The 20,216-nt window shown below is 39.6% G+C and overlaps 1 protein-coding gene across 15 annotated transcripts in view; it reads left to right on the forward strand.

The window, feature by feature from the left end:
• LOC127363603 (peripheral-type benzodiazepine receptor-associated protein 1-like) overlaps positions 1–20,216 on the forward strand; it is a 63,976-nt gene that overhangs the window by 16,465 nt on the left and 27,295 nt on the right. For all 15 annotated transcript variants that reach the window (XM_051400301.1, XM_051400291.1, XM_051400297.1 and 12 more), the window contains 5 exons: positions 8,763–8,870; positions 9,536–9,664; positions 11,730–11,906; positions 12,730–12,921; positions 19,942–20,109. In XM_051400301.1, the coding sequence (XP_051256261.1) occupies positions 8,763–8,870; positions 9,536–9,664; positions 11,730–11,906; positions 12,730–12,921; positions 19,942–20,109 (774 nt within the window). The remainder of the gene's footprint in view (positions 1–8,762; positions 8,871–9,535; positions 9,665–11,729; positions 11,907–12,729; positions 12,922–19,941; positions 20,110–20,216) is intronic.

Raw genomic sequence — 20,216 nt, forward strand, 5'->3', positions numbered from 1 at the left:
GCTTTTTGTACTGTGAATAAGGTGGATGTTGCTACCTTGATCATAGCAATTAGCGCAAAGTACAGGCTTGGAAAGCGGAAAGAAATAATATGTGGTAGAGCACTGGAGACTTAACATGTCTGGCAAATTCTTGTGCACATACAAGCAGTGGGGTGTTAAACCACAAGAGATATTGGTGGTAACAGAGTAAAACAAAAAAAGACTACAAAGTACTCTCTTCTCTTTTCTATTGTAGAAGATCATAACAGATACATTCTTAAACGTTTTTCATGTCTTTTGATGATGTGTGACAGCAGAGCCGTTCAGGAAACCTCATTAGAAAACCACTGATGTTGGAGGAGACAGAGTCATCGATTTGGCTCTAAATTGTAGCGCTTCACTGTTATTGTGAAGTCCATTAGTATCCACTTGAGTGGAAGGTCTCTGCTGCATGTAGTTTGTCTGTTTCTCGCCTCTGCTGGTGATTAAAACCGTGTTAATTTCTCCGACCATGTGGTGTTTGAGGGTTGGGTCTGCGGGAGGAGGCCTTTCCCCCGTTCATTATTGCTGGGAGCAGACAAGACCTGGATTAATTAAGGCACATTTCCAGATTCAGCAGACTGCCTCCTTTATGCCAATCCTCTGAGCGTCACTGAATGAAGCTCAGCAGCAAGTACTTGCAGGTTGTGCATTCTGTATTTATAAATATGAATCTGAAAAAAAAAAAAAAAACGGACTCGCTTGACTCCACAAGCTCTCACAGTAATTATATTTGAGTGGACTATTTTTAAAAACTCTTATGCGTCTGAAGGGAGCTGCCTCCAGTAGTAGAAGTACTGAGACACAATGCAGTATATATTTGATTATCATATTGCAAAAATGGCCTTTAATGCTTCAATACTGTGCTACTGCTTTCTTTAAGTATGCAGACAGCAGATCTACTGAATTGCATTTACTATAACTGTTTATTCAGTTTTTAAATTTTTCCATCCAGGCCTAGCCAAAAGTATGTTTTTCAAGTTCCATTCTATAATTAGTGGTGTATTGATGTATTGCTTCAGTAGTAGATCCTGTGATTGCATGGGTTTGCGGTTGTAATACAAACTGTAAGGAGCTTGGCTGAATTGATGCTGCACTCCGGTTGCACATCGGAGCTTTAATACTGCCACTTTAGATATCGTGTCCAACAAAGAGTTAACAATGGCAAAACGTGTGTTTGTGTGCCTGTGTGCATGTCTGTGCCTTTGTCTTGCTGTCTCCTTAGAGGCTTATAGTGGGGGATTTCTAGCTGTCAGCTAAAAATGCTGATGTTGGTGTTTCTGTGGGACCAGACTGTAGACATTTCCATACGCCCTACAAAAGCTCGCTGTGGATCCCAGACAAAAGGATAATCTGGTTGTGAGACCTTATGAATATGTAAGAATAAGTCCACGGACATTAAATGATCTATTCAAGTCTATGTGGATAGGTAACTAAAGTCTCCTATTGTGTCAAAAATATGACATCTGCTCTTCTCCGTTCCTTATAGCCTTTAAATTGTCCATTTATTGTCAACATCCTCCATTTGCATTACACACGATACGAATGAATACTGCAGGGATATAAGTCTAATGTTATTGCAGTGTTTTTACATTTTCATCTATGCTTCTTTTAACAGCTTACCCTTTGTGATAGAGAAAATTACGTAAAGCTCAGTGGAGAAATGGAAATCCTATAAGGTCAGGAAAAATTAAACAGAAAAATTTATGGTGGCCCTGAAAGCTCAATGCACCGCAACTTAAGACAACTCAAGCAAGGAGACACAACACCACCAAACACAGAAAACACAAGCAAATCAGAATTTACAGTGTTAATATTCCTTTTAACCTCACATTTTAATGAGCAGTTTCATAAGCTCTTAATAGGACTTGTTAAACACAGCGAGAGTGGCCAACTTAATTAAATTAATATCATTTGTCATAATAGACAGGTTCCTATCTGCTATTTAGCTTTTAATCTATCCAAGGCGTCTGTGTTGCTTCTCTACTGAAGAGCTTGCCATGAAAAGCCCAAGGAAGGGGATGAATTCCAGAAAACCCTGAGCCATTTTGATTCAGACCCTTAGAGGCACATAAAACAGCTTCTGACCCAGATAATCAAGAGGCAATTTAGTCCGCTCCCTTTACAAGGCTCAGTCTTTTCAGTGTCAGCTTGTTATAAGAAACATAAGTAATGCACGTGGATTAATAACAAGTCACTTGTTTACCTTATCCCAATTCCAAGGTGTAAGGATAGAGGGTGCGGTGTGCTGTGCGGACTGTAAAGCCCCTTGAGGAACATTTGTGATATTGGGCTATATAACAATTGACTTCACCTGTGATGTTTCTCTTTAAAATAACTGTTTTATTTTAGTACTTAATTCAAGTTCTGTTGTTTTGATTGACCTTTAAAACTTCATATTATGAGAAATCGGATAAAAGTGACTCTGCATTGCTCCGGTTGCATTTATTAACAAGGTCAGTAGCATATGTTGGTGCTGGAACCACCTGCTGTGTTGCCACATTGTGACAGCCATGTGATGGTAGAGTTTGTCCTTCAGTGGGTATTCTTAGAGTTTTTAGTATTTTCAAGTATAGCCCCTTTCACAGTCAGTTATCTGGATTAGTGTCTTTCATACAAATCTCCTATACAGAAAATTCAGTTTCACCGTCGGTTAAAGTTGCAAACAGTGAAAGGGGCTTCTGTCTGAAAAGCTGTTTACTGGCCTGAAAGTAGAACTTTCTTTGTAATAATCTGAAAAGCCCAAAGTGATTCGACTCCTCTTCTTGGATAGGAAGGCACCAGAGAATGGTGTTATGATGAAAAGCTGACCCAGATGCCATGGAGGTTTTTCTCAGCACAAAATATCTCCCACAGCACTCTGCTTTTATCAGCTGTCACAGCACAGTCAGTCGAATAGGACTGAATAGTGACAGGAATGGGCAATTTTGGCTAACTGTGTAGTTCATATAAGGTATTACATAATCACACATTTCAGATGAATTCTGCCTCACTGAATTATAGATGCAAACAAAAAACAAATAAAATGCAGCTTCACAATCAAATAGAATACAATGATGAACGAAAACTGCTTCAGAAGGTTATAGTACATGTTAATGTGTTTTGGACCCTGTAGGCTGTAGACAGTACCATTATGTTAAGCAGTGTATGGTGTGAGTGTGCATTTTCTAATCAGAATAGGGAGATGGCTCCATCATCAGACCCTCCTGCCCTGCCCAGGGCTCAGACAGGCTCTCCTGACAGACGTTTGTGTGCAGACCCCTGCCCTCCTGCTACTGAGTTACATCTGCCTCGCTTACTGAGCCAGGCCCATGTGAAAACCGCACTGCTGTGAGAGAGGAGAACTGGCTGAATGCTAATACACTGGCCTTGAGTGGCCCTCACCACCTGCAGCCCTTTTCTGTGGCAGCAAGAGAAGCAAGGGCAGGGTGGTTTTTCAGTTTTGTAAGAAGCCAGCATTACCTCATGCCTACAGAAAAGCCTCCGGTGTATTTCAGTGTGATTCCCAGGGAACAATTACAAGACATGGACGGACTCCAAGATCATTAGAATCAGAATGGAGGCAGGCGGAGGCTGAGTTCACTCTGGCTGGCCTTCCTCTGAGGTGATTGATTGGGCTTTAGCATCGTCCTCCTGAGAGGAAGACTGGGTCGTTGGGACCGGCTGAGTCCTCTAACTGATGGCAAAATAACTCTCAAGGACACAAAGGTTCCTCTGAGAGCTGAGGCGAACTCTCTCTGAGCCATTTAAGAATGTTTGATTTGTAGAAAAGGCAACGTAACATTTCTGCATCTGAAAAAATGTTTTAGGCTGCAGCTATTTGTGCTAGCTGTAGTGTTCGATCCTGTGGTGTGTCACTTCTAACGTTGCTGTGATTTAGGAGCAAAGTCCATACGTTAAGTTCCCCATCTTAACCTGAGCTGCATTATGACGTTTTCAAATACGTACTATATTCAGTTTTTCAGTACTGGCTGTAGTTTGGAGCTTTTGTTTGAGTTCTTCATTACCATTCGTACCTTTATCTGACAGATAATAGCCTCACTGCTTTCTGATCCGCCCTCCATTGCTGTACTATCAGAACTGTCATGAAGTCTGCTGCTGTGCTAACAACTGGTAATTCAAACTGAGGACTTTGTCCTGCTGCTTCATGGTAAAAGCTTTCCACTGGTATCCAAACCACCCCGTTTTCTTTCATCCTCTGCAGTTACAAACAAAACAATCCCTTATTATTGTCCCTTCACGTCTTATTTTCTCATTGTTTTTATTTTTCACTTGTTCCTTTTGATTTATTTTATTTGCTTGAATTTGTTTTTATATTTCACTGCTGTTGTGTGCAACTTTTTTCTAACCCATTAAATAAATCCCAGATGCTGAACAATGAAGACTGAACTAACTGAACTAGTAAACCACTAAAAGGTTATTATTGTCAGGCAACTATAATAATTATTGATGTAAGCATTGAAGTTAGCGACTAATTGCTCACTCCTTGTTTGATTGAAAATTGGCCTATATTGAGATTTGCATATTGTCAGCAGTCTACAGTATTTCAAGGTAGTAAGGGTAAAGAAGCATGCACAGTGAACTGGGTACAATATGCCATACCATGAAGTGTACAATTCCTTTGTTGTAGAAAAGCACCTTTCCTGTGTCATTCCTTCTGATCCCAGCTGCTTACAGCACAGTGTGGTGCAGGTGTCCCAATTAAAATGTGGGAAATCTTTTGTGTCTCATTTGAGCTGATGGCTTTATGTTCAGACTCTCTAGTATTAATGCTAAGCCTGTCCTAAAGAACTTTTACTTATTTGCACACACTTAAGTACAAGGTCATTTTGTCAGAGTTGAATACATATTTAAGAATGAAGAGATATTTGGACTTCAAGCACTCCCTTATCCCCTAACAGTACAGTTAACAGTACAGGACATAAATCAAACCAAGACAGTTGAATTAGCAGCATCCCTGCGTCCCTGAAAAATTCATGTATCATCAACAAAGCAAATAGTCTGGTCATGAAGTGCTGTTCATAGGTTTTTCTGACCAACTATACACTTAACTGTGCAGTTTCTCTGTGTGCACTAATACATCATCTTAAGATGATTGTGATCCAGACCAGGAAAAAGAGTGTCTAGAGAATGGATTAACAGATTTATTACAGTATTCTTGTTGTCTGTCAGAGGCATTAGTTTCTACAATATCAAGAAACAAGAATTAGACTTAAATTAAAAGTTATGACATTTTTGTATTTATTTTACTTCAGGGAGTTTACTTTATTTGCAACCAATTATTTTTTACTTAATATCAAAATAAAATACCTAATAAAATAACAAAATGCTGTTGTTTTGTAGTTAATTTTTTGCAGTCAGCCCTACACATTGGATTTCCCTTGGCTGCTTTACAGTAAATGCCACCTTGTGTTTCACCGGTTGAATGCTTTTAATGTGAAGCAGCAGCAGTAGGATGTTACATAGTAACTCTGACACGATGTAAAGGGAGTGAACAGTTAACAGTGAAGTTGTTATCTGTGAGATAAAATTGTGCTAGATTACGTGTATGTATTGTTTTATTCTCAATCTATTGTGTTTTAGTAGGCAGTCTGAATCCAGTGTGCATATGGCGGACTCCACCACTACCAATAGAGACTACTGTATAGAGAGATAATTACAGAATGTAAATTTAATGGCTATTGCAGAAAGTGCTGACCATAAATAGTATAAAAAATGGGGGTTGATTTCAAGTCTGAGGCTATAATTTAAATGTGATATGGTTTAATAGATCAGTACTTTCCTTGTCAAATATATGAGGTGCAAATTTGTCTGACACTATCTTGGCTGGTGCCAGGATGTGCCCAAAGACAGCATTTAAGTTTAGGGAGAACATACCTGCTGACTCAAATGCCTGTATTGATTGGAAATGTCGTCCATGTAGCATCTTTTTTGCCCACAGTGACAAATACTGATCACATCTTTGCTTTGACTGCAAGCTTTTCACAACTAATTTACACAGTGTTGGAAATTTACTTAAATTTGCACTTATTTTGGGAAACAGCCGTGGGTTAGACCTTAACCAAGGGATTTTGCTTTTATAGCTCCTTTATGTCCTTCGACTATCTTAAGATTCTGCTGCTTTGATATGGAAGTTTGTGCAGAGTAATGTGTAGTGTTGCATATCATTTATTTTTCCATTCTACTACTTCAACAGCTTTAATTTCTTCTTTTTTTTGTAAATTTGTTTACAAAAAAGATTATGTGTGAATGATGTCAGTCAAAATATTGTGTCTGCTTGTCTGTATGTTGTTACCCTGAAAACATAAGGTCTCTCCAGCCCTAGTTTGTAACCCACTCACTAGATATTCAGTCAGGATCACCAGTGTTACCATTACAATAGTATTGGACGATGAACACACAGGAGCCTCAGCTGCTGGTTGAGTAAACAGCTGGTCATTAGTGTTGACTTAAATAACAGGTACAGTAGCATTAAAACACTCCAGAGAGCCACCAGATTGCCCATCATCTGCGGTTACCAAGACAACATAATCTCACAAGATGACAGTCACATGATTTTTATATCGCGCCATGTCATCAGGATTTGATGTAACATTAGTCTTTGTTACAAAAGGTGTCATTGTGGTAGAGGGCCATTTCAGGTTAGTAATGAGACATCTTAACAGGTTAACTGGTGTTTCACCTGTGAAGATAGGTGGGCTTCTACACAAACATTCTCCTTCCTCTTTTCTTCATCCGTCTGTGGATACTGCAAAAACTCCAGACTGCCTCACAATTGTCTCACACTATTACCTTTCGCAACAGTTATTACTCTGTCATCATACGTAAGCAGACAAAGTCAGTCTAGTTGACTGTTTTGTTGAATGTGTTTCACCCTCCCTTTACCTCCAGCTTATCTGTTCACCTTGTCTGTCCATCTGCTCTCACTGCAGCCATTACATTCATGTGTGCCAGGTCTACTCTCAACCCTTCCCTCTGAGCCCCAGGGCTCATTTAGAGCATCTCTGTCACAGTCAGAGAGGCAGGGTGACATTGTTTCCATTCAAATGAGACATGTGAGATTTCCACCACTTCCAGGTTTCCTCCACTTGGATGATAAACACCAGTGACAGTCTTGATCACCACATTGACTATCTGTCACATCGGCCGTCTACTGCTGCTTTGTGGAGCTGTCTCTTCACAAGCTCGCAAGATAACAAGCTTATTACACCCAGGCCTGTTACACTATATACAACTACAATAAAACCTCAATGTGTATATATTTCAGTACACGACAACTGACTGCAGTCATTATTTATTTATTGTTTATTTGATAGGGACAGATACAGTAAACATAAACAGGCTGAACAGCTATCCAATGCAACTATAACAGTGTTGGTAGCAGATGCTAATTCGAAACACCCGCCCCTAGAATGGCTTTTATCTTTAACATACTACAAAAAATACTTAAAACGGAAAACAAAAAGATACAGAAAAACACGGAATAAAAAAAGACATTACATTTAAAAACTATGCGAGTGCAGGTTTGTTTGCTGAATTAACCAGGGTTTTTTTCGATTGTTAGAAGTGGTAAAATTAGTAACAAATTTCAAGCGATCAGGAGGCGAGTTCCAGGACTTTGCTCCTCTCACAGAAAAATCTGATGTTTTACAGAATGGAACTTTATGTTTGAAACCTGAAGCTGCTTCGACTCTGACCTGTGGCCTTTTGCTGCATGTCATCCCCTCTCTTTCTCCCTCCTTTCCTGCACTATCAATTAAAGGCAATAAAAAAGCAACAAACAAAAAAACATTTGAAGACAAGCTTTACATGATGAAAATCAATATAATTTGCAAAGCTTACAATCTTGTATTTACCTAAAATGCAGAATTTTTTTTACCTTATTTGCTTTTTGTCCAGGATTTGGATTTGGAAAGTATATTAGGATGCCTTTCTCAGTTCTTTTTGACCAAACAATTGGTATCACAGTCCATCGTGTGCAGGCTGCACAGAACAGACCTGAAGCCTGAGACAAATCTTTCCACATCCAATTTACTGTATGTGGCTGCCCATTGATATGCAAATGTTTTAGCCATGTGGTCATCGTTAAAGCATCAGTAAAGAAGTGAAGGTTCATCTGTCTTTACAGTGACAAAACAAAGCACACAGCAAGTGGCTTTGGGACAGTTCATTCAATGTTCAGCCCCGACTTGAGTCAGAAAAAAATCTATTAAGAGACCTGAATATCCCAGTTAATTGGTATTCCTATCCAAAGAAGAGGTGAGAGCATCGGCAAGGAAGAAGCAAATGTGGGGTGCAGAATGTAGATCATGTTACGTATATAAAATAACAAAAGGAGTAAAAATATGAAAGATAAAAGTGTCTGAGTTTGTGAATCTACTGTACGTGATCATCATTTTTTCTTCCCCTCTCTCCATAGCTCAGTATTATCTTTCCTTTTATGCTGAGTTAGTGTGGTATAATGGGTGCTGAGTGCCAGTGGTGGGCTGATTCAGATGGTCTAATGAAAAGCATTTTCAGTGGGCTGTCATCTGTCACCATTAGATTGCAACATGTAAACATTGGCTGACAGCAGAGGGAGGCTTTCCTGTAACTCAGAGATAGAACATGATTTAAGCAAGTCTGGAGAAATGAAACCCAATCCCTGTTTCACTCTTTAGAATGCAGATACACTGATCTTGTGTTTCGTAAAAACAAAAACCAAGCCAGTAGTTGGTCAACTCTGTGTTGTGTTTGTTTTTCAGAATGGTACTGACTATGGGTTCCTGGTGCGTCAGAACTCTGAACTCTTGCGAGCCCTCGATGAACTGGAGAAGACTTGTACCACACTGAGGGAGGAGAATGGCCTGCTGGTAGGACTAAAAATAACGAAGCGTTTTTGAAAAATCATGACATTGTTTTTCTTCATATTTACTTCCAGTGACCGGTTCTGACAATACATTTCTACCATATCCAGCTATTGCTGTAGCCCTTCTTCAGTAGAAGACAATAGAATGAGATCATCAGCATAAAACAGAGACTTCACTTCTCTATCTAGGAGGGCGAGACCAGGAACAGGACACTGATCCAACTGAACAGCAAGTTCAGTTATATACAGAACACATTAATGGATGCCTCTGTAGCTTACTGGGTAGAGCATATACCACATGTCGAGGCTAAGTCCTTACCATAGCGGCCCGGGTTCGAGTAAGGTTAGAGAAGTAGTAGTATATGCACAAATAAAGTTAAATTGCATTCCCAAAAACACCTCTTCCCTACAGCACACCTATTTTCCAAATATGTAACTAGATCATACATTATGCCCCATATACCACAATGTAGGTTCCCCGTGTCCCAGTGAATTTCCACTGGTAACACAGGCCGGTGTTATACAACAATGACTGAATCCCTCTTCAAACCATTAATAGGCCCTCCTGAATAACTGTTTTTGTGACTTTCTTGTTTGGCATTGCTGCGTTGGTGTTAGTACTAGCTGCAGGCATTGTCTGACGATGATATTTGTTTCCCATGTGTTTAGCGGAAGAGCAGCGCCCCAGAGACTGAGGAGAAGGTCAGGCGGCTGAGGAGAAAGAACACAGAGCTGGCTGTTCTTGCTAAGAGGCTGGAAGAGAGGGCTCGAAAACTGCAGGAGGCCAACCTCAAAGTGGTATACCACACAAATAAAATACCCCCCCAACATTTTCACAGTGAACTGCATTGCTCACCGTGTGTGCCCTCACTCTGACCCAAATACTGGCGGTGACTCATTATGGAGCACCACCAACCAAATCACCATAATGTCCGGTAATGAGTTGAATGGAATATTTCAGCATGTGATGAATGGGAGCCTTGTTGAAAAAAACAGCACCCTATTGAATAATTTAATGCATCACTAGAATGGCTACAAGAACTCAGTTTTCAGTAGGAAGTCCAGGAAACCTGTTGAGATGTAAAATCTACTAAAAGATTACATAAAACAAACTAAAGATCAAACGCAGCAGTCGAGGATGGAAGCATTTATATTCCTCACAAATCATGTCTTGTATTCAGTATTTTAAAACCTGACAAGATGGCAACTCCTCCAGATGGACATTAGTTATCATCTGTACATAAATATTTTTATAAACATTTATTTTGCGGAGTATGAAAGATGTAATCGTGATCATGTTAAGAAATTTTCTGAATCCCTCAGCGTATGCACAAGCTTGTTAGACAGCTAACTGAACAGACAGAAGGCTGAGAAGACAGTTTAGTACTGAGTGTTGTTCACTATGCAAAACACAAAAATATACAGTAGGTTCAGCAAAATATAACAGCAAACTACTTTTTAATGTTATAGGTATAAATGCTTGTGTAGTATTTCTTTCTTAGAGTTACCTTTAAATAAAGTCTCCTCCTAAAAATGACTTGAACACCATAATAAAATCTAAACCAATACAGTAGTGCAGTAAACAATTTAAGGACCACCAGTGTCTGTCCCGGCTGCAACGCTGACCGGCTGCTGTGTATTCTGAGTGCACCTGTTGACCAGACTGAGGGGGAGACCTTTCCCCTCCCCCCTCATCTCCCACTCACTGAAGGACAGAGCAATGTACTTCTGATAGAGCTACAGCAAGAAAAAGTTTAAAGACTTCTACGACATTAACTGCATTCATTAAACCTTGTTTTGGACCTTATCTAATTATAGTTATTTAAGAAAGGGGGAGTTACTTTGCTGCTCTATTTGGTATTGATTGGCACCAAAGTGAGAGCCATAAATTCCTCACAAAGCACTGAGCGCTCCATGCTCAGTAGCTGGACAGTGGTATTTGACTACCTTTCTGTGGGGTGTTTATAATCCTGTCTTTCTGTCTTTCTGTCCGCTCATCTTTGACTATAACCGCTGTCTTCAACAGTTTTCCCTGTACCACCAGGCAATACTGCAAACCTACAGCAGTCATTCCTGCATATATTTATACGACTATACTATATACTATTAATAGTATAGACAATATAAACACAGTGAACAGTCTATGCATTAAGTATTGACTGAAAAGGCACAAGCAGAGGCCAAAAGCTCATATATACCTATCCTACATTCAGTTTAAGCTACCAGAAATAAAAGATGCTTCACACTTGTAACCATCAAAAATAGCTTTATATGCCATTCTTTTGAAAACCAAAAGCTAGTTACACATTCTTAAATTTATATAAGCATTGTTCCATGATTTAACCCCAACAATAAAAATACAAAAGATTTTTACAGTTTGTATTGTAAACTTACAAACATCTCTTTTTTTTTTAAATAAACTTTTACTCGCGGAGTGACTTTGACTGAGCTCTGAACATTATTTGCATTCATTTATGATAAACCAAATTTTTAAAAGTCATAGCATGGGCTTTTATAAACAGTGGATTAGTGTGATAATACTAACCAGCCGTATTAATAATATGTATGGCTCATTTTTGTAGTAAGACTGTTGAATTTTTTGTCGTTTTAAAGGTCGACCCCTACAATTCCACATAGTAAGATATGTAAGGAAGTACAGCAATACATAATAAAAGGCCTTATAATTCAATACATCCCTAGATTTAATAAAAATATTCTGCTGAATCAAAGCAATTTCCTAGCGTTTATTTTATTGTGAATCCCCTCAGCTTCAATGTGTGAGCTGTCAATGAGTGTATTCCAGACGTCCTCTATGAAATCCTCTCTGGTCATTGATACACATTTCCTTCTTGCTCCTGTGCAGGTGAATTCGCCGTCACTGATGAGACCCGGGTCAGTGGAACAATACAAGAGGGCCTTTGCCCGTCAGCGAGCTCGTGACCTTGCCCAGCACGCAGATGCACTGCTGTCTAAGGACAAAGAGATTGCTGCCCTACAACAAGAGTGCAGAGAGCTGGAGGCACGGCTGGGCACCACCAAGGTACTTAGAAAAACAGCTCCTCAGTAACTCAGCCCACATTGTACCATGCTCACTTATTTGGAATCATTCTCGACTGAAAGCCCGATTTAGTACAGCCCTCTGCTCTTCTAACATATCTCCGATCTAAGTGGATCCTCCAAGTTTTAGCCCCAGTTTTCCCTCTAACTTATCATCCCTGCCACAGACTCATAATGCCACAAGCTCGCTCTCTGCTGGACAACATGGGTACTACTCATCCTAACTCCCTCCTAAGCCCGTATTACAAAGGCTGCGTCACTACTGATGACTAGATGACAGTGCAGGAATAGGTTGTCCTTCTAAGTGCCTGTTTTTAATTACTGGTCCAGTGACTTAGGAGCTCATTCTGCTGAATGTGAACATCTGCTGGTTTAATAATGAAGGGTCTTACAGTGTGAGCTGTGCGTTGATCTAGTGAGAATGTATGGATGTTCAACTTAAACACATTTTCAACATGCAATAAGGGAGACAGGGAGGGAGTGTTCTTCTGATCTTGAATAGGGAAATGTAAATATAATGTACACATTTTGATGTCCATGACCCAGAATCAGTTTTAGTGCATGTTTTTGTTTTTATTTATGCAGTGTCCCCTCTGACTGTTATATTTACTACTTGTGTTGTGAAGTCAGTTCTAAACTGCAAGAATAACACGCCAGTGTACACAGTGCACATGATTACATACATGTCTTTGATTCAGTTTGCTTGCAGTTTGAAAATGTTAATTACTCAAAATAAATGAACAATAATGTGCTGAATCGATGACGTTATTTTCTTATGGCTGTCACTGATGCATGTGTCTGTGCAGGGCTCCCCGGTTCCATCTGGCCGAGTGGAATTTGAGAGGCTTCTCAGGGAGTCTCAGAGGGAGGTGCTTCGGCTCCAGAGACAGCTGTCGGTCACATCAACCAGACAACAGCACAACCATAGTCCCCATGACCCCGGTGGCCCAGATAAGTGTGAGGAAATTGTGGAGGAGGACGAAGAAGGAGAAGACAAGGTAAAGTCAGGCCCTCATATCAGAACACAGCACAACTCTACGCTGACCCCTGTTGGCCTTAAGCAGCTTTAATAAGTGAACCTTGTCTATGCACACTAAAACTGATGACATCAAATCAACTGTAATTTTAGACATGAGATCAAAGTAGCAATGGCTAAGCTTGTTCCATCACAGCTGCTGTGTAGTTAGGATATTTTTTATTGAGAATAAAATATCCACACATATACTCTAACCTCAGTCAGTATAAAGGTTCAAAAATTGTAACACTGAAAAACTGGTATGATGAAACTGTTCAGCTCATTTGAGGTTAAGTATGTGATTACAAATACAGACCAGATCATGCTTTTAAACGTAGGAGCGTCGATAATGTGTTGCTACTGCAGTACAGTTTGGATTATATGTTGTTGGGTAATGTAAAATTTAGCCCGCTGAGTTTTTCTAAATGCTAGTGTATGTTTATGTTGGCATTGATGCAGTTTTGCAGTGTTATATAATGGCTTGTCGTTGGACTCGATACTAATCTGCCACAAGCCATAATGAGATGATTCCCTGTCTTGAACTTGGGCCTGATCAAAGATACCAAAGTCACATACTCTGATCCTCTCTGCATTTAATACTGATCTTCTCTCTATTCAGTTCTTAGAAACAGTTCTTCACCAGTTAAGTGATGCCCAAATATATCAGTCACTGGCCAAACAGCTGAAAAATGCACACAAATCATAATTATATATACAGGTTACATAATGCAGAAAATACATTATTTGGAATTGTGAAATTTAGTTGGCCACACCACTGAACATCTGTAATAGGGAAGCACACTGAGTGCATGAGAGGTACATCTGGAAGGTGCAAATTCTGCGTATTAATAACAGCTTACATCACTTAAAGGCATACATCTTATTTATGGATTTTATTTTGGTAGACCACTGCCACTGCCTGTGAAGTAGAGTAAATTCTCTGCCTGTGAAGCTCAAATAAGAATGCCGATTGTGGTAATCTCTCGTTTGTGGGACGCACACACGCACTCCCAGTGGCACACGCGCGCCCAGAAAGGGGCCATGTTGTGTGAACTCTAATCCCCTCTAACAACAGAATGGTACAGTCCAGTAATCCGCTCTCTGTTGCTGTGGCAGCGGTGAGAGGGTTTTGGGTGGTAGGTAAGACTCCAGCCGCACTAAAGACTTTTCTATCTCGCCCTGCTCTGGATAACAAGCAGGCCAGGGGAAGCCTTGACGTTGCCACAGATCACACGAAAAGGGGTAGGTCATCTTATGAGTTTGGTTGTCTCTGTGTGTAGTTGTCAGTGGTCCGTTGGAGATCTCCTTAGCTAACCTCCTATGTGTCCTCTTGGATATGAGACTGAAGCCGTACAAGACTCAAAGTTGAGACTTAACACTGAAAACTAATCAGTGTCATGACGAATCGGGAGTGTGAGGGAATTGGCTCAAGGCAGTAAGTGTTGCATTTGTGTTAGATATTAAAACCACCGGCTTATTCTGAAAGATTATTAGTATGTTACACGCCCCATGTTAGTGTAAGAATATGACTCGCAGCTACTGTACGGGGATCTCATAGCTTAGCTTTTTTTTTTTTAATATTCCTTTCAGTAAACCCTAAGGTAAATCCCACCCCTGTCTAGGGTGGACTGCCACTTTCTTACAAATTAGAATGACAGGACATGCATGAGGCCTAGTCAAGGGCAGCCTGTCAGAAACACGGTTTTATAACAGTCATATTTTGGAGCTTCCAGATACAGAATTTAGACAGGCCGACTTAGTGGCAGGGTGGTAGAGCGTTTGATTGGTGGACATCGATATGCTCAGTATTAAAAAGAAAATCAACGACCAGGCCAATCCATTAAGGTGCTTTTAAAAGAAGTGATCCAGTTACCCGTTTCAGTAGTCTGCAGGGATTACACCAATGTGCTTATGGCATTCAGGGCCTGCTGAATGGGAGCTGACCCTGCTTTAGTACGCATGGGCCCAAGGTGTACTTGATCCTTTAGTGTACATGGACCACATCAGTGTGAAGTGTACACAATGGCACCTCACTGTGTGGAGCAGTGTCTAAGCCAAGACCTCATCAAACCAAACACATTCAGTGGCACCTGCTGTGGCCTCAACGTGAGGATAGACTTCAGACAGGGCTGCATCCTTTCAGGCCAGCTCTGTTAAAGATGTTGGCCGTTACACATCCAGCAGGATTTGAATATACTGAATATTCACAATATTCATTACTTTTATTATTGTGTTTTTATTATTGTTTATGTGTGCACTGTTTCAGTTTTTAGATCAGTTTTGCCACACCCCCTCAGTCCCATTCACTGTCAAAAGACACGTGAAGAATTTTTTACTGTGACCTCAAAGGCAATAATAACAATAAAGAAGTTCAGTTCATTGTGTCATAGTAAACGTGCATTTGCAAAGAGCACAGGAGTAGAGATAAAACTGAAGGTGTTTCTGATTTACTTATTTTCAAAGTTTAAACAAGGGCTAGTGTTCCCTGTTGATCCATTCAAGCCTAAACACAGACCAAATCAACATGCCTCCATCAGGTGTAGTCTGCACAGCGAGGGAATGTAGAAAAGTGAGCAAAACATTCAGTCAAGCTGGAACTGTTCTTTAATGCCAAATGTCTATGAATAATTATACATTTATTCTGTATAAAAGCCTGACTTAGAACTCAGTGCTTGGATGCATAGTAAACAGGTATACTGAAAGCTTAAATGGACTCTTATGAACATTTTATTAAAGGACATGTACTAGTTATATTCACTTATAAATTAGTGCCCCTTCAAATTTAAATAAAACATCTTTGCATGCCAGGAAATATTCTGTTCCTCTGATTTAGGATCCGTACAGATTTTATCTGTCATTGATGATATAATAATTACAGTGTCGTGTAATTATGGACCCTGCAACCAGCTTTTGTCCTTCCAAATTATTCTTAGTCATGATTTAATTTGACTCCAGTAGCTTCAGGAACAAAGTGTATTTGTCTGCAGAGTGTTTGAATGCTTTGTGCTGCTCACTGACTAGAAATAAGAAGTTAATATTACTATGTAAAACAAAGAGAACATTCTGGTATGATATTTGCACAAATATCTCAGTGTGTGAAGTTCATCACACTTTAAATTCAATGGAATTCAGTAATTAGTTTTGAAAGCTGATCTATTAGAATTGAAGCCAATGCTAACCATAACTAATCCTTGAATTTGACCAGAAATTTCACAACATGATATTGAAGGGTTGGTTTATAATTCACATTTAATGAAAGACTAACACAGACACAATAAACCACCAAATTAATGTAGAGTTTAACTATAACGTAACATTTTAGTATATCTGGCTGAGGAGAGAGCAGGAACCAGCTATATACTTGTTTTATAAGGTCTCAAAAAACTAAATGTGAAAAAATGTTTGAGAAATGGCTGCTGTCTGTACCAGTCCTTAAACCATCCTTACTCCCTTAGGGAGGGTATGTTTTATTCTAATTGTTCAGAAGTTATTATTTCTGCTAAAGGCAGCAGCTTTGTATTAATGCAACTACTTCTCATAGAAATATGGATGGTAATGATTTAAACCAGCATAGGCCAATTATATATATTTAACGTATAGTCTATTGGCTGAGTGGTGACTCCCTGCAAATGTTTAAATGTCCTGTTCTAATTGTGCTCTGACACAATTTATTGTTTCACTTTCATTAAAAAATCATGTAATATTCTGTAATTGATAAAAAATAGTTAACGATAATGGACGTTTCTTCTGTTTGGTCGTTGGATTGAAACCACTGGTGATTCCTTCCTTCACTAGTTCAAGTGAATGTGATGCTCTAAATGGAGATTTTGTCCTTTTTGCGTAATACATTTTGATATTAATCTTAAAATAAATGTCACCACTGCTCAAAATGTTTTGAATATTCATTGAGAAATAACAAAAAAAAAGTTGAACTTGAAAATTCCTATTAAAACCATCTTATCACCTGTAGGAGGATATTACTGCCCAGACATGACTTGAATTTAGGCACTGTAAAGTGAGTACAGGAATTCCACAAGTCCATAATTAATGTCAAAAAAAGAATAAGCAATAACACTAAATATAAAATATTCCTTTGCTAATAGTTGAGCAATAACACAATGTGCCAAAAACTGTCAAGTATTGATTTTGTATATATAGTATATATATTTTACTACTATAATGGGATTACTTATTTTAATTTGTTTGAGCACTAACATCTTTTCTGTTAATTGTCCTCATGAGAATAGAGAATTCAACACTACACCATGACCAAGTACATGCACAGCTTGTTAGGTCACACTAAGTTTTGTTAGGTTAGTGTGTTGGCAAATAAACCTCTGAAATGATTCATGATAGCCTAAGCCTTGGTCTAATGCTCTCTATGACAGACCCTTTATTCCTCATAACATTGTATAAACGAGGCATTATGTAATATTCCCCCTCTGTGCTCATTCGTCAAAACCATGTCAGAATTATATCACACGTCGCCTGAATGCTGATTATATTTGCTTTGAACTCATCATTGTGAGCTCTCGCATTCCCTTTACAAAAAGGATTGCTCGTTTAAGGGATTTGACCTGTAGACTAATAGCACAATGTATGTCATACTGATTATGTTGTCCCTGTGTGGTTATATGACAATATGTCAAAGAAAGGTAAACACCATGACTAAGTAGGAATTTGTTTAATTACATCTTAAAAGGTTTAGATTCTCACCTGTGGTAGAAGTATAGCTAAGCTGAATCAGATTTGTTTATTGCGAAAAAGTTAATTAAATGAGAAGAGCTGCAAAAGTGGAGGAATAATAATTAAAGAGGGTGGGGTTTGTTCAGATTTGCATTGGCCACCACTGTGTGTGTCACTCCCACCTTGGTGCATGGCTGCCAGATTGTAGCAGCGAAATCCACACACTTAAGCCAGCCCACTCAATGGGTATGAAGTGCAACAAGCTATTTAAGAGTAACAAGAAGACGGACTAGTTTAACCATGGCCGACCAAATATAGAGCTGGGTATTTCGCCAGGAGGCTGGGATCACCTGACGTGTTTGCACCTGTGGTGGATGTGACAGGATCTGTAATGACAACCAGAAACTGAGAAATGTGCAGGGCACTTGTTGAAAGCCCTCACTCCTGTGTTTTTGTACAGGGGCCAACAGAATTAGTGCCTCCTGCTGGCCTTTCATCACCACTACTTACACCATCTGGTCTTCTATCCAAAAGATAAACCAGGGGCAGCCTCGCTTAACTTCACAGACAATTAGTATCCTTGGTAACGCCTGTGTTTACCCTACTGTTTCATGTCAAAATGGCTGCTGTGAAAAAAGATATATATTGAGGTCTTGCATATGCACCATGATGCCTGAACATACGTCTTAATGCAAGCTGCTTTACGTGTGAAAGGACGACAAGCTTACGGCATTAAGCACCCGCATGTTTAACCAACATGCGTTTAACAGATATTTAACAGTTTCCTGCCAGAAGACTTTCACAACGTTTTCAGGCTGCAAATAGTAGCAAGGCAGATGATAGAATTAAAGGATGATGGGAATGGGTATCGTCATACATAGTATTCATTTATACCAATTAATGGTTGTCTTCCATAGAAGCCAATCTGTCTGTTATTGCCAATTTGCTTTTAGTGACAGTTTAGTGGTTTCTAAAAGCAATGATGGCCGCACACATCAGCCTAAACAAAGTACTCTTTCTCAGTCAAGTCAGAAGTCTTGTCAGGTTTCAGTTTCTCACTGGAACTATGGAACTGCAACTGTCGCTGAACCTGCAGCCTTTCCAGAATAGCTCTGCTCCAACATTAGAGATGCAATGTGTTTGAGGTTGAATTGGTTGCCGGTATTCTATAACTGCTTGGAAGAATGCTTGTATCATATACATCTACTGTGTGAAGGAACAGCACTCGTCTTATATGAGAAATGCAAAACAAACTGTTCTTTAAAATAATATTTTAAAAGTCTGTGGTATGTCTTGGTACCTCTCACTGTTTCTCTATTGAGTCTTTCATGACCATATCCATTTAAAAGAGCTATATTCAACAGAATTTATTCATTGTTATCAAATTTTAAACATGCATTGCAGGTAACTGCTACCAGATCATAGACTTACAAAACTAGTTTTGTTACATTTGCTAGAATAAAATTTACCATCTAATGCAAATTCTGACAACACAGATCAGAAGAAACAAATGACAAATGAGTGTTATATATTAGCTTTTTGGAAACGTTCTAGCTGCAGTGACACTTCGTATTTTGCTGGCTTAATTGTACCCTTACATAGAAACTGCCAGCACAGTATATGAATCTCTCCATATTGTGTTCTGACTAAAGAAATCATGTCTTTAACAAGTGTGCTAGAGTGAAATGCATTTTAGTGACTATGTAAAAGAGAGGAGAGTGTAAAGGAGAGATCCCCCTCGCAGCACGTGTCAGAGCGCCTTTGATCCTGTTATTGGGTCGTGGCCTTGGCTGCACTAGCACAGTTCTACTCTGAGCATAAGTAGGTTTGCTCTAAAATTAGATACTGATTCCCGACTCTTAACCCTTAACCAATGTCAGCCTGTCCCCCACCTGGACCCAAGTGAGACAAATCAAACTATTTCTAAAAATGAACTTATACCTGTAATTAGTTAGAAAAGTAACCTACTGTGAAACATTCAAGTCATTACACCCCACCTAATTAGACAGGACAGACTTCCTGCTAATGTGTTGAAGTCATGTTGCAGGCTAGAGGGATTCCCCCTGGATTATTCATTGATTGTAGTTGGACCACTGGGAGGGAAGCTTGCTGCTAATCCCTCCACCACAGTGGGGGGTGTAATGTTAAGTGTTAGTGGACAGGAAAATAATCGTACATTGGCTCCCCTCAGCAGTTGGTCATGTTTTGAGGTTAAGAACAGAAGCTTTTTAGTACCAATACCTCAGATCTTGACTTTTCAAGATTACCTCTATAAATATAAAGTGACTGACTGAAAGCTTCTCCCTGTCCCTGTCAGGTTGTAGGAGAGACCCCGTGTGTGGTATTAGATGAAGCTCCATCCAGGTGTGAGAAGACTCCCGGAGAGGAGGAGGAGTCGGGGCTGCGAGTAACGCCCCAACCGGGCCTTAGCCCGACCCCCTCCCATCAGGAGGAACACACAGAGGAGCAGCACCTACAGTTTCTGGTGAGAGCGTCTATCTGATACTATATTCATCTGATATTTCATAATGACGCTAACATATAGTGTACATTCAAATCACACCGATGTAATGTGCCACTTTTGTGTTTTTT

This window comes from Dicentrarchus labrax, unplaced genomic scaffold (assembly GCF_905237075.1).
Source record: "Dicentrarchus labrax unplaced genomic scaffold, dlabrax2021, whole genome shotgun sequence".
Lineage (NCBI taxonomy): Eukaryota > Metazoa > Chordata > Actinopteri > Moronidae > Dicentrarchus > Dicentrarchus labrax.